Genomic DNA, 15,668 nt, shown 5'->3' on the forward strand with positions numbered 1-15,668 from the left:
GCAGTAGGCACGGACCGACGGTTATACAATTCCTGGGAGAAAAATTAAAAGACATAACGCAACTAAGATTAGGCAAGTGGCTAGCTAATATCTCAAGGGCAGACCGGAAGGTTGCAGCTGCTTGTCAAGAGTGTGTTCACGACATTTCATTGCAGGTATGTTACTTTTACCGCATTACTGAATAAACTTTATTTGAAATGTTCTGTTCCAGAAATATAATATAAATAAGTAATATAAGATTGTAAATTGAGCAACATTTTTTTTTTCAATGATTAAATACCTCAATTTAGTATTATTTTATTTGATATAAATACCTCAATGTATTAATAAGTGCGGTTTGTTTTATTATAGTGTTTGGGTATTTTACATTTTTGTGTAAATGTAACAGGGAGCCACAAATCCGATAATTAAAAAAAAGTTACTCACCCTTGTTTTAATGACACAAACGTGTTTATGACGCACGTGTTCACCTCTCTAACCCATCCACAGATGAACTGGGATAATTCCAGTCCTTTAGCATCTCAAATCTTCGAGGGTGTGTCGTGGGATAGGTAGGTGCACTAATCATATCATTTATTATGTCCGGAAAACAAACGCTTGTTAATAATTGCACGTCCTGGCTCCATCTTTGCTCAGAAATAGCATACGGATCTTGATTGCCAATTGCACTGTCTTCTTTCAAAGGTGATCCGTCTCATTTCCTAAACTAGTGAGAAAATGCTGCCGTTTCTGACATTTCTGTGTAAAGAACGGTTGCTTGGTGATTTATGACGTCATCGAAAACGATCCGTTTGCCACGCTGGCGTGTATTGCACACAGAGGTGAGCAGTACCGTTGCTCACACCTTTGCTGTCTGCACCTAGCTAGGGACGTGCTCAGCTGTATCTAGGTGTGCTTTATTGCATGTGGTTTGCTGGTGCTCAATGTAAATTGGAGTCTTACCAGTGATTCAAACCGTACCTGAAAGTGGTTTCCCGTGTAGACGCAAGGCTCACGGTTCAGCAGACAGGCAGTATTCCTGTAAATTAAATGTCATCATGTACTGTGGCCTCAAACGCGGTGCTGGCCGATGCTATTGGCTGGTGCAGTGTTATGCAAATAATAGGCAGAAAGTGCGACTTTGTGGGTTTGCATTGAGCTAATGCTTCGTGTGATGTGTGGGAAAGAGCTTTTTCTAAACTGGCGAGGTGAATCGGGAGCTCGACGAGCCCTCAAAACGTGGATCAGCACCACATCGGGCAGACTTGCGTTAACATTACCTGCCCCCACCTTTCTGTGCATTCAGGAATGCTTAAAGCAGCTGCAGTTTGATTCGTTTCAAATGCAAGGATAAGAGTGATCCACACAGTGTTATTCATTGCCTCTGACACTAGGGGGCCTCTTTGCTTAGGCCATGTGTTCATTGCTATACACTCCAAGCCAATATACAGTATAGCTTGTTGGCCATTAAGAATATATGTCTGCATATAAGGGAGATTAAGTAAGGGTTACAGGCACCTGATCCCCTTTTAATTTACTGATGTATTGATTGATTTGTTTGTTCATAGGATCCCCCCAGTAATGTAACTTCTCTCTCAATACACTGGCACAGAAGAGCACTGATCAAACAGCCAGCCAGTCACCCAGTGACAACAGCTGCAGATAAAGCACGTCTCAAAGTCTAATCTAGCATTCTTTCACAAACTAAATGGGGAAAACATTGATAAAACACAGTGCCTGAGCCACGGTGTTGCCATGGGATTTCAAGGCTGTTTCCATGTCATTACACAGCAGTTGCAGGGCAAGAGCTTAAACTATTGGTATTACCCGGTTCTTACAATGCAGCTTCACAGGTTAGTGTGTCCTTCAAATCTAAAGGCTGCTCATCCTTGGCACTGTTTCAAATCAACAAAATGAAGGTGGGCAGAGTGTGACATTCAAGTCTGGCTGATTGCTGATCTGCTGCACAGCTTAGCATCGAAATACCTTAGAAGTCCTGAGACTCGTCAGCTCAGTTTCCCACAGATTAGTTTCAGTGGTGCACTTGCTGCTGCATGTACCTGGCTAGACACTCTCTCACAGCCAGCGCGGGCCTGAGTGCAGCACTGACAACCAAGCCCAGATTCACACACAACCAAACTGAAGAATTTCAGCAATCTCTATCAACATGATCCACTGGCCTGCAAACACAGACTCTCAGGAGACGTAACCCCAGCCCCCTTGGTAAAGAATCCTGTTCCTATAACCCCTGGTGCATGGGCATCTGCTGTCCCAATGTGACTGTGCTACAGCAACAATATCAAACAATGGCATGTTGTGAAAAACAAAGAGCCCCACACTCACTTTCCTTGTAGATGTCTGGCAGGATTCAAGAAACAGAAGAGGTTCCAGTATTGCATTGAGTTCTTGAAGGAACTGCAAAGAGATTAGGGAAGAGCCGTTTGCATTCCACATGGTTTCATTATGGTTAAACAGTCACGGCAGTTATTTCCCCTCTACGCTGGTTCCAGGAATCCTGCAGGACAATTCTTACCCACAATGCTGTCATGGACTCTTGGACTTCCTGTAAACCGGGGCTCTGACAGAAAGGAGAAGTTCAGTCACTACTCTTCCTTCAGCTCCCTTCCAGAACATGCAAGGAAGAGACTCCACCAGGAGCTGATAAGAGTATAGCTAGAGCTGGCTGATAAGGGCACCGTTTCCAGTCAACACGTTTTATTGTAATAGGTTTTGTAACGTCAGGAAGACACCAACTTGACTTGTTGCTTCCCTGGACCTCGTATGTATGCTGGACTAAGTGACAACACAAGCCAATCATGTGACTTCTGGGAATGAGCAGAATGTGAATGAAAGCAAAACACAGTCTGTAATGAATACCTATCAGGATCATTTTTACAAAAACTATTCTTGAGAAGTAGGGCAGTACACTGACACTGGCTGGCAATCCTTTCAATATGTAGTACAGAATCCATAGCTTTATTCCTTGTGTTTCAATAAACCTTATTGAACTACGAAGAATGCAGACCATAAGCAGGGGGAAAAGCATGGAAAAACTGCACAATTACTGCACAAAACTGCAGTGACAGCTGGCTCGAGGAACTGCTTCAGTTGTGATTCTGTTGAATCCAGTGGGGTGGGTTACATGTGAACAATGATTATAATCACACGCTGAAGCGATTCAATTGTACCCTGTACTTTTCCGTGTTAAACTGTGTTTTTAACAATGCTTTCCCATGTACTCTGTACTGTTTCTAGAAATGCAGTTTGATTTTGACGCATTTCTGTGGTGGTGCAGACACGCAGGCATGTGCTTTAGCCTGTCCATTGTTCTAAGTGATAGGAGTATTGTGGAGTTTGTAGTACTTCTACAACAACAGTCAGGAAATGCCATTGCTGTCATTCTCAAGTTTGACCTCTATACTATATCTAAAATGTTTGCAGCTTGCATATCATTATTTCTCTTGTACAATACGCTGCTTCCCCAGAGCCTCGATCCTCTCTCCAGAAACATCATTACAGGAAAACAAGAACAAAGTGTACAAAGTTAAAGTGTACAAACACTGAAGAGTACTTACAAAGATACATACAGCTATCAACGTAAAGCACCTTCCAACAGAACCCTGTGCTGGATTCTAACCCAGGTGTAAGGCTTGTGCAACAGAACCCCCTCTCCCTGGCATGCAAACCTCAGGTGTGTTTAAAACTGGGCTGTCAGTAAAGCTACATGCATGCATGAACTTCTGTAAACATCGACTATGCAGGACGGTAAAGAGCAATAGCATTTCTGTTCCTAGAAGCCCTGCAGGTGATTGATGGCAAGGGCTGACTGTACTTTCACTTTCATTTTCCTCTAAACGCTTCTCAGTACCAGAAACCTGACACTTCTTCTTACAGGGAGACAAACCAATCAGCTCTCTAACCTGCTGCCAGACACTCAGTTTGGTTTGTTTTGACGCAGATGTGGATTCAAAGCGGCTTCGTTTTAATTTTCGATTTGGGATTTTTATTTCTAGTGTGTGTTAAGTTTCAAGAACACCTCCTCTAGGAATTCCACCTTTAAATGTTGGGCTGTCTCAAACATGAATGGGAGTGACCCGCTGATGCTGTTTGGAGAAACAGGTAGGTCACTTCACTATAAACTCTGTGTGAGAAAAGGCACTCTATTCAATTGGGCGTGCTGTTTTGGGTTTTGTACTGCAGGCCTTGTGGCGTGGCCTGTGGTTGGTTTGTATTTAAACCTCGATGGGAAGCCGTGTACTGCAAAGCAATCCTGCTTTAATTAGAAATCGAACAGCCGACTTCAGGGGGTCACTTCAACAGATGCCACCTATTACCTCACTGCACAGCTCATCTACTATAACAGAGATATGCAAAGTCCATTAAAGAATGCTATCAATCTAGAAAAGTGGCTGCTTTTACAATGCAACAGGAATTGCAGTCTCTATTATGAAACTACATAATTAGTGCTGTTTCATGTGAGCCATTATTACATCACTAAATACAGTCACTCCTATAACTGACACAGACAATACCAAAGAAATCCCTGAACTTGTGACACAGACATTACAAGAAAGAATGCACAGGTGCAGTGGAGCCAGGCTTTCCAATGTGAAAGGTGAGCGTGCTGAACTGATGGTGCACAGCCAGCAGGGAGATAGCGTGAGTGCAGCTTTTGCTCATCTAAGGGGAAGGGCAGATTAAGTGAGATTTCACAAGATTGGGACTGATAATTCCTCCCAGCAGACATGACACATTCATTCTACAGCTGATCCTATCTCCAGCTATTCAGCATCACTGCACCACAGCGGATACATCATTTCCCTGTCAAATTCGTAACGAATGAGTCTCTGTTCCATGAACTAAACTGCAAATGAATGAGAAACAAACCAGTGTAACGTTTTTCATGTTACTCAGCTGAGCGCAGAGCTTGGGGGAAGGGCCTGGAAATCTGGGGTTCAGACTGAATGAACGGGCTGGAGAGCAACTGGTTAGAAACACAGGTGTGCCGTTACTGTGTGTGAACATTGAGGGACGATTGAAGGATTATCCCCAAATGGCAGATAACTTTTATACTACACCCCCCCCCCCCTCAACACTTTCAACCAGCATTATACACAGAGCACAGTCTCTAGAGCCAGCGTGTTAATGGAGAGCTATACGCAGAGCACAGTCTCTAGAGCCAGCGTGTTAATGGAGAGCTATACACAGAGCACAGTCTCTAGAGCCAGCGTGTTAATGGAGAGCTATACGCAGAGCACAGTCTAGAGCCAGCGTGTTAATGGAGAGCTATACGCAGAGCACAGTCTCTAGAGCCAGCGTGTTAATGGAGAGCTATACGCAGAGCACAGTCTCTAGAGCCAGCGTGTTAATGGAGAGCTATACACAGAGCACAGTCTCTAGAGCCAGCGTGTTAATGGAGAGCTATACGCAGAGCACAGTCTCTAGAGCCAGCGTGTTAATGGAGAGCTATACACAGAGCACAGTCTCTAGAGCCAGCGTGTTAATGGAGAGCTATACGCAGAGCACAGTCTCTAGAGCCAGCGTGTTAATGGAGAGCTATACACAGAGCACAGTCTAGAGCCAGCGTGTTAATGGAGAGCTATACGCAGAGCACAGTCTCTAGAGCCAGCGTGTTAATGGAGAGCTATACGCAGAGCACAGTCTCTAGAGCCAGCGTGTTAATGGAGAGCTATACGCAGAACACAGTCTCTAGAGCCAGCGTGTTAATGGAGAGCTATACACAGAGCACAGTCTCTAGAGCCAGCGTGTTAATGGAGAGCTATACGCAGAGCACAGTCTCTAGAGCCAGCGTGTTAATGGAGAGCTATACGCAGAGCACAGTCTCTAGAGCCAGCGTGTTAATGGAGAGCTATACACAGAGCACAGTCTCTAGAGCCAGCGTGTTAATGGAGAGCTATACGCAGAGCACAGTCTCTAGAGCCAGCGTGTTAATGGAGAGCTATACACAGAGCACAGTCTCTAGAGCCAGTGTGTTAATGGAGAGCTATGGTTAGGATTAGGGTTCGACATCTGTCAATAAAAAAGATATCACTGACTAACTATAGCATTTGAATCTGTCACGGTGATCACGCCCTAGTGACAAGAACCCAGGAGTCAGGAACTCGAAAGCAGCATTCCACTGCATTTTACAGAAGAACAAAAGAACTCCAATTGTACATGCATGGTGATCGATCCTGAACTCCAAGATGAAATCACCATTAAGAATGTTTTTTTTCCTTGTTTGTGGTGTTCTGGGAATTGTGAGTGAGTGTGTAAATAAACAGCAGCTTCCCCACCACTGGCCTTTTCCTGGAATGAGTTCTATTAGAACACACACCACGTGCCCCACAGAGAGGGTCTCAGAACACCACGTGCCCCACAGAGGGGGTCTCAGAACACCACGTACCCTCCAGAGGGGGTCTCAGAACACACACCACGTGCCCCACAGAGGGGGTCTCAGAACACACACCACGTGCCCCACAGAGGGGGTCTCAGAACACACACCACGTGCCCCACAGAGGGGGTCTCAGAACACACACCACGTGCCCCACAGAGGGGGTCTCAGAACACACACCACGTGCCCCACAGAGGGGGTCTCAGAACACACACCACGTGCCCCACAGAGAGGGTCTCAGAACACACACCACGTGTCCTCCAGAGGGGGTCTCAGAACACACACCACGTGCCCCACAGAGGGGGTCTCAGAACACACACCACGTGTCCTCCAGAGGGGGTCTCAGAACACACACCACGTGCCCCACAGAGGGGGTCTCAGAACACACACCACGTGTCCTCCAGAGGGGGTCTCAGAACACACACCACGTGCCCCACAGAGGGGGTCTGCATGCTTTGCTGAGGAAAACACATGACTCTTTTACAAGAAACAGCAGTTCAGTGCAAAACTCCTTTCTCTTTGGCGTTTACTGATAAACAAAGCGCATGGTTCTGATAATCCATACGCTGCCAGTTTCACATGGTTCTGAGAATCCACACGCTGCCAGTTTCACATGGTTCTGATAATCCATACGCTGCCAGTTTCACATGGTTCTGATAATCCATACGCTGCCAGTTTCACATGGTTCTGATAATCCATATGCTGCCAGTTTCACATGGTTCTGATAATCCACACGCTGCCAGTTTTGCATGGCTCTGATAATACACACGCTGCCAGTTTCAAACGAGTGCACTTCTGCAATTCTCACCCTGAGGCTCTGTTTAGATCTGAATGGTAGCGCACTGTAGAGTCAGGCTGGGCCACACTTTCAGAGCGAGTTCTTTAAAATAACGATGAGTGCTAGGAACCGGACAAGTGGAAATGAGCCCAATGGCTGCTTCTTGTTTGTAAATCTTCTTGTGTTCTGAATTTAAAAGGGGGGGGGGCCTTCAGAATTGTGTTTTTGTGATGTCACTGGTAGTATTCTACAGGGTGCTTTCAGAATTGTGTTTTTGTGATGTCACTGGTAGTATTCTACAGGGTGCTTTCAGAATTGTGTTTTTGTGATGTCACTGGTAGTATTGTACAGGGTGCTTTCAGAATTGTGTTTTTGTGATGTCACTGGTAGTATTGTACAGGGTGCTTTCAGAATTGTGTTTTTGTGATGTCACTGGTAGTATTGTACAGGGTGCTTTCAGAATTGTGTTTTTGTGATGTCACTGGTAGTATTCTACAGGGTGCTTTCAGAATTGTGTTTTTGTGATGTCACTGGCAATATTCTATAGGAGTCACTGCACTAGTTTCCAAAGAAACGCTCTTGAGACAGACACAGTGCAGCCTGCCTCCTCCTTCACTCTGTACGTTTCAATCAATTGATAAAAGAAAAAGAAAGAAAGATGCTGTGAAAGATTCTGGTCCTTGGAAAACGACTCGAAAGTGATTTTATATACAGTGTTCAGGGTATAAATAAAACCCGCAGAGGCTGAGTTACTCGGATAAGGTTTTGAAACATGCAGTACTTAAATTAAGAACTTTAGAAGCTGTCTTATTAAACTGCACAGTGTTACAGAACTTCAGAACACTGCTGTAAAGATGTACTGAAAAAGAGAACCGAAGGGCCAAGTTTAGCACCTGAGGTCTGGCACGGACTGCTGTATTGAGAAGGCAAACCTCTTTCTGAGATGAAGAATGCGGTTTCACGTGTGAAGAGAGGGGAGAGCTCAGATCAGGATGACTGTACAGTCCGGTTTTACTGTAATCGCTAAGGTAGTGGTAAATACACTGGAGTAGGGGGTGCATATCCTCAGTCCCGGCCTCCAGTCACCAGTACCACTCTTTCATCTGTGATGTTATGAAGTGCTGCTTCCCCGAAATCTTCAGTGAAAAAAAACACAAAACAAAACCAAACACACACACACACACACACACACACACACAAAGGCAGTTTCACTCGTTCAAGGAGGATGAGAAACCTGTTTGAGGAAACGCTGTCGACTTTGATGGTAAATGAAACCTCCGGAAGCAAATAAATGCTATAACGCACTCTCTCTCTCTCTCTCTCTGTGTGTGTGTGTGTGTGTGTGTGTGTGTGTGTGTGTGTGTGTGTGTGTGTGTGTGTGTGTGTGTGTGTGTGTGTGTGTGTGTGTGTGTGTGTGTGTGTGTGTGTGTGTGTGTGTGTGTGTGTGTGTGTGTGTGTGTGTGTGTGTGTGTAGACAGTGGCACTCCGAGGACCTCACACACCTATCTCGTTGAATAGTGTTTTAAACAGCAGGTAGAAAACGTGAGATTCGGATGTAAGACCGCCACCACGCTCAGAGAAATATTCATGGCATTTTCCTTCCCTATTACATAAAAAAAATGAGGAGCTACAATTACATTTCTCTTGTTTTTTTTGTTTTGTTTTCGTTTAATTAGAACTCATCAAGTCATTGAACAGATTGTTTCAATTCGTGTGATGCAGAGTGTAAACCCATTCGAGATTCAACTGAAGCTAGGAGACCGTTACTCGAAAGTCCGCACAGATCTGAGATTCTTAATGTTTGCTGTAGCTCCAGACACCTAGGAGAGAAACACACCTACTCATCCTCACTGCCTCCCCCCCCCCGGGTTTATTGTACCAGAACGCGCTTTCACACGATTACGTTTAATTAGCAACTCAGAAGAGAATATTTGTTTTTCTTCATTTACCGCCTGAAGCCATGTACAATCAATCCTGTAATAAAGACAATTTTGAGTCGCATAAAGGATGATCATTATGTCATAGATGCAGTCATTTGAAGATCGTTTTAGCCCTTTTGTTTTTTTTAGCGACCGTTATGGCAAGTTTACTGTATTACTAAAGGCTGTACTAATGACCGGATTAAATAATTGCATTAACATCACGGTTGGTTTATTATTATTATTATTATTATTATTATTATTATTATTATTATTATTATTATTATCTTTCATTGGAAAGATATGCAGCTTTGACTTCTCCAGAAACCCGGTTAGAGTTTCATTACAGAAACGCCGTCTTCATTGCTCGCTTCTCCTTTCAATTTAAAACGTGGACATTAATAATTCCTTTTATCAACTCCTAGTTCATTAATTGTTTTCCCATCCCAGACAATTCAGCGGAAGCGAAAACGAGCGACCTGCATGTCATGAAACATACATGACCCTTCTGCGCACACACACACACACACACACACACACACACACACACACACACGTTTATTTATAGTGTTTCTGAGCCCTTTGCATTGACTCTCACTATATTTTTAATTACTATTCCTAACTCCAGTGAAAGTCAACAATACACAAAATATTTGGGCACTTTTAGTGTGTTTTTAAAAAAAATAATAATAATGACTGTTTAATATCTGTTTAAACACTACAAGGACTTGGTCTGTGTCCTCATAAGGTAGGTTTTGTCAGACTTTCCTTCCTTGTGGAGACTTCTTTTTTTTTTTTGACCCAGCAAGTACTATAAACCTGCCCACACACACACACACACAAACAGACACATGGGCCTGGCGATTTCTAAGAAGCGGGTTTAAATCGAAAGCGAAAAAAAAACACGAAGTTTATCAGAACATGCTGTACAAGAAGCGTATGATTTCCTGGAATTCGGCTTTCGTACTGAGGGTGGGAGGGGATGGGAGGGGAGGGGAGGGGAGGCGCTTACCTGAAGTACTCTGTAGACTGTTTTTTAAGGCTGTAAACTTCAGTACCAAATCATTGATTGCAATGAGCGAGAAGGAGAGGTTGTCTGCTCCACATCACAGATAACTGTCAGGCAGTCGGGCTCGTATCAGCCGCGCATCCCGCTTACAGTGCGCTTTGGAGTACGATGGTTTGTTCCCTTTCTGGACTGTGCGGATACTGCTGTCGACAATAATATTATTAACAAGTGTGGAATATGCACACCTGATTTGTTCTGTATTTAAACACGTCGTTAAAGGCGCCTCTTCAAGCACATCACCTCATAAGTGCAGAAGGTAAGATTTATTAAAATATATTTACTTTTTTTTTTAGTAATATTTGCCTATTATAAACACTTGTATTTAAATTAGAAAATAAATAATTCATAATAGGAAATCGAGGTCATTCAAAAACAGCAAACAGCTACATATCAAAAGAGACTCTGGTTCCAACAGGATGCTCATCGATCATTAGAAATACTGAAGAACACGTGTAATTGAACTGAAACCTGACTACAATGTTTCGACTTCTGCCTTCTTCAGATAGCAAATGGCTGGGTCGACTGAAACATTGTAGCGCATAAGCCTGCAAGGCAGCCAGCTGTTTTGTACAGCGGTGTCAGCTGTGCTTCAGTGCGGGAGATCCTGGCTTAACGTCCCACCTCCGCCTGTTGGAAACGAGATCGTTACAGTATGTGTGTGTGTGTGTGTGTGTGTGTGTGTGTGTGTGTACACACACACACACACACACACACACACACACACACAGTAGAACTTCAGAGTTGTGAACCCCTTGAGAATTGAGGTTCATAAATCTGAAATGTCCGTAACTCTGAAAGCTGAATTTTCACTGGTTTTATTAAATGCGCTCACAATCTGAAGAATAATTATTCAAGGCTACAGCACAGCAATGAACCCCCTGGTATGGTTCTAAAGTCTTTAAAACTGTACTATAAATGAAAAAAAGGCTACGTTGAAGTTCCCATTGAAATCGTAACTCAAAAACACAGATTTAAAACGTCCATGAAAACCTGGGTTAACGCCTTGTGCGTTTTAAAAACACAGTGTATTCGTGCAGCTGGACTCCTTTGGCTTGGGGGAAAGTGGAGTGAAAGTGGAGTGTTCGGTAGAGCGGTCGGTTCGTAAGTTTGGGGTTCTACTATATATATATAATCAGTTAATTAGATGTATCACGTGCTGCTTTTAAAAGGAGTTCCATGGAGCAGATGCCTGCTCGTTGTTCATGCTTGGGTAAGTCAGGTTTTACCAGCACAGCAGTTAGACACGCACACAGCACAGAGCCGCCCCGTTCATTCCACTGACCGATGCGTTACTGCGGGGAATTCGTTTCTCAGAAACCTATTGGTTTCTATAGGAAATGTCAGTAATGGGGTATTAATGTCGAGGGATAGAGCCTTAAGCCGTGATCCATGGTAAGGTCAACTCAATCACGAGCGACGTATTGAACAACATTAAGACGCGCGGCTGTTGAGAGGAAAGTCAATGCAGTGCAATTAGGCTAGGATGGGAACGTATACGAGGAGTAACAAAGGAGTCCGACAGGGGATGCCGCTGCAAGGTTAGAAAACCGCAAAGCCAGCGAGCTGTAATGAAAGGTAGTGTTTCGAGTCGAGTGCGGTACTAGAGACGCAGCCACGGTCGCGTTATTCAGAGCGAACCCGAACTGCAGTATAACTTTACTGGGTCTGCCTTTAGAAATGTGTACAGTAGTAAAAGCACAGCAAAGTGTAATAAAACACAGCGAAAGCATGGTAAAGGATAGGCAGGCATTGTAAAGAAATGCAAAGTATGGTAAAGCATATTAGTAAACATGGCAAACCAGGATAAGCTATGGTAAATGCATATAATATGCAATGGGGAAAACCTGCAAAAACACCAGGGTGACTTTACTAAGGGTTTGGAGCTGTGCAATAAGAAGTGAATCACTAGCATGCCTGTGTGTATCTGAGCTGTACTCTGCTCTCTTTGCTAATGGTTTGGAGCTGTGCAATAAGAAGTGAATCACTAGCGTGCCTGTGTGTGTCTGAGCTGTACTCTGCTCTCTTTGCTAAGGGTTTGGAGCTGTGCAATAAGAAGTGAATCACTAGCGTGCCTGTGTGTGTCCGAGCTGTACTCTCTCTGCTTAGGCACTTTATTAATAACACCTCCTGTTCTGTCTGTTTCAGGACAGCTCCCCTCACCTGCATTACCCTGGTGACTGGCGCTATGGAAGACCACACAGGCTGGTCTACGCTGTAGGATGGTAGCGCACAGTAACGTGGCAGATAATGCAGCAGCTGACAGCAGAGCCAGAGACCAACCCCAGAACCACGAGGCACCCCAGCGGCACAGAGAAGCCATCCCGGACCCCCAGAACCACGAGGCACCCCGGCGGCACAGAGAAGCCCTCCCGGACCAGAACCGCTTCCCCATCTTCCAGAGCTACCAGGACTTCAGAACCATCACTGAGACCACAGCGCTGCTGGAGAGATCCGGCTTCTACTGGGGGCCCCTGTCAGTGGAGGAGGCGCACGCCAAACTCAAAGCAGAGCCCCTGGGCACCTTCCTCATCAGGGACAGCAGCCAGAAGAACCACTTCTTCACCCTGAGCTTGAAGATGCAATCGGGAGCCACCAGCGTGAGGATCAACTTCAAGAGCTCACGCTTCAGCCTGGTGGGCAGCAAGGAGTCCTTCGACTGTCTGTTCAAGCTGCTGGAGTATTACACGAGCTGCCCCAAGAAGAGCCTGGGGAAGCCTCTGCGGAAAGAGAAGCTGCAGCCTTTGCAGGATCTCTGCCGGAAAAGGATTATCCAGACTTTTGGCAGGGAGAACGTGGACAGTATCCCCGTGAACGCTGTGCTCAAGGACTTCCTGAGCTCCTTCCCATTTCGGATATGATGACGGGACACGAAGCATTACATCGCTGCCCTGTGGCGGCGCGGGACAGGCTCTCGAACCCAGGTTCTGCTGTCCGGATCCGCGAGTCTGAGTGGAGTTATTTTTGTAGCAAAGTAAAGTATTCTGTAATGAGACTTGAACACTTGACACTGAAAGTTTACACACCCAGTGAATGTTTACACTATCCAGGGCTATCCTGCTGCTATCTCTCTGCTGTGCAGACTCATACATTATTGTTTTCTTGTGAAAATAAATTTTGGTATGACAATTTTAAAACATAATTTCTCGTGTTGTTTTTATCGATGCACGTTACTGTGCTTAATAAGAATCATTACAAGAGAAAAGCAAGGCATTCCCAAGTTCAGTTTGACTGTCTTCAGCCCATCACAGTCGCACTCCACAGCTCTCACTCATACTTAAATGGCTGCCGTTCATTGAGATTATTATTTATTTATTTAGCAGACGCCTTTATCCAAGGCGACTTACAGAGACTAGGGTGTGTGAACTCAGGGTCACACACAGGGAGTCAGTGAGTGAGCCAGGATTTGAACCGGGGTCCTCCTGGTTACAAGCCCTTTTCTTTAACCACTGGACCACACAGCCTTCAATGCATTATGTATGTTTCTCCACAAACATAAATTGATTGCCATTTTGGCACTACTGCTCTATATATAACGAAGGAGAAAAGTAATTTATAAACTGAAAAGTCACTATTTTAATAATTAGCTACAACGTTTCGCTCAACTCAGCCATTTCTACCATACTATCTGAAGAAGGCAGAAACTTTTTAGCTAATTATTATAACACTGTAGGGAGGTTTCAGTTCAATGACTTTTCTTCTTCATGTATTTATGACGATTGATGGATCCTGATTCTCCTTGGGTATAGTTTGCTGTCTTTGAATTCTCTCTCGCTCTATATATAATCTGTATATTAAATGACTTCAGTGCATCCAACACTGCCTGGGGTTTGGGTTTGAGTTGCACAGCTGCAATTGCACAGACACATCCAGCTGTGAAAGCTGCAGTTGCACAGACACATGCAGCTGTGCTGAGACCGTTAGCCCTGTTCTGGAAGTGGGTTGAAAAGAGAGAAGTGACAGGAAAGCAGAGCCTGCTGCTCACCCACAGGCAGTGGCTCTGGAGCCAGACAGACTGAAAGGTCAACCTGTGCCAGCGCCACCCACATGCCTACAAACACACCACAATGGCCTTCGGCCCCAGCAAGTTTAGCCCATCATATTTCTTTAAGTGAGTCAACAGTTTCTATGATTATAGATATATATAGACAGATAGGATCATCTGTACTTACACTTTGCAAATACAATGTATTGACCTATTTAGTTGCTAAACCAGTTAAGACACACACTGGGAACCCACAGTGTTGTGTTTGTGTCTGAATCTACCACTAGGGGGCTGTGGTGAGGTATGTTTTACGGGCATTCTAGAGGAAACCAATTTCATGCAAGAAAAAAAATAAGATGACTTCTCGTAAGTACAGTCACGTGATCCAGGCCAGACACTGTATTAAGATACAGTGTTTTTTTTGGCCCCAGTTCTCTTCCACACTATTAAATGTGTCCCATGTAACCAAAAGGGCTGTGAAACAGATCCTACAATTCATACTAGGTCCAATGATGGGCCAAACTTTCTGAAACCTTAATAATTTGTAATAATATAACACCAAACTGACTCAGCAAGAGGGTGTTTCCCACGACAATCCCAGAGAAATGCACCAAACTAGGTGTGAAAGGTACAGATTGCTGTTGCACAGAATTCAATAGCTCTGTGAAAAACAATTATTTCTACACCCTGTTGCTGCAGTGCCAACTCGATTAGCCCGGGGCAGGAGGTCTGGTGAAGCAGATATCGCTGCCACTATCAGGGCTTACCCAGAGCTGGAGCTGAGCTGTGGGACAGCGGGAATCATTGGATGGTATGCAGAGTCATTTACTCGAGTGATGAGTGTAAGAGCTTGTAAAAAAAAATCAATGACCTTGGGAAACCAAAAACCACATCAGGCCCATTCACCGAGTGATCCATTCATATTCATATTGATTCATTATCACCCAGTCATTAATAATTCTGTACATCATGTGAGTCATCCATTTCCCCACTCTTACAGGCTCTCAATGCAGCTATATGTATTTATACATTTTTCAAATGTATTTATCAATGTTGTATCTGTTGGTAGAGCACGCAGATTTCCACAGAACCATGATCTCACTTATTTGATTAGCAGCCAGCAATGCCTGCCAAGAGCTTCTGCAATTAGTCAACCTTTCAGACAGCCTCTACAGACACAGTGCAGCTGGTGAAGCACCCGGTCACCCAAAGCCTGTAAAAACAAAAACCTGGCTCTCTCTTTATCCCGGTTCACCGCTGCAACCCCCCGGTGACTCGGGAAATGGAGGCTGAAACCCGCGTCCTCTGAAACGTGCTCCTGCCAATCTGTCATTTTTCGCACTGTGGATCCACAGCGAGGCCACCAGACCTATAGTGCCGGAGGACAACACAGATCTGAATGGCTCCACTGCAGACCCGCAGGCGCCCTATCAGCCACAGGGGTCGCTGGTGCGCGGTGAACTGTGGATTGCCCTGCCGACCTAATCCCTCCCTACCCGGGCGGTGCTCAGCCAGTTGTCCCCTAGGAACCCCCGGTCACGGTCGGC

At 44.8% G+C, this 15,668-nt stretch overlaps 1 protein-coding gene across 4 annotated transcripts; it reads left to right on the forward strand.

Annotated features, from left to right (window-relative positions):
- Positions 1-28: 28 nt before the first annotated feature.
- On the forward strand, positions 29-13,287 carry LOC117418045 (suppressor of cytokine signaling 1). 4 transcript variants are annotated; one of them, XM_059035340.1, is made up of 2 exons: positions 29-155; positions 12,285-13,287. In XM_059035340.1, the coding sequence occupies exon 2, from the start codon at positions 12,359-12,361 to the stop codon at positions 12,995-12,997; it is 639 nt and encodes a 212-aa protein (XP_058891323.1). In that variant the 5' UTR covers positions 29-155; positions 12,285-12,358; the 3' UTR covers positions 12,998-13,287. The 4 variants fall into 4 exon arrangements, with proteins under 4 accessions (XP_058891323.1, XP_033886480.1, XP_033886479.1 ...); XM_034030589.3 differs by lacking the exon at positions 29-155 and adding an exon at positions 3,977-4,098; XM_034030588.3 differs by lacking the exon at positions 29-155 and adding an exon at positions 10,120-10,395 and having other exon boundaries at positions 12,285-13,286.
- The last annotated feature ends 2,381 nt before the right edge of the window (positions 13,288-15,668 follow it).

The sequence above is a fragment of the Acipenser ruthenus genome, chromosome 13, assembly GCF_902713425.1.
Source record: "Acipenser ruthenus chromosome 13, fAciRut3.2 maternal haplotype, whole genome shotgun sequence".
Taxonomy (NCBI): domain Eukaryota; kingdom Metazoa; phylum Chordata; class Actinopteri; order Acipenseriformes; family Acipenseridae; genus Acipenser; species Acipenser ruthenus.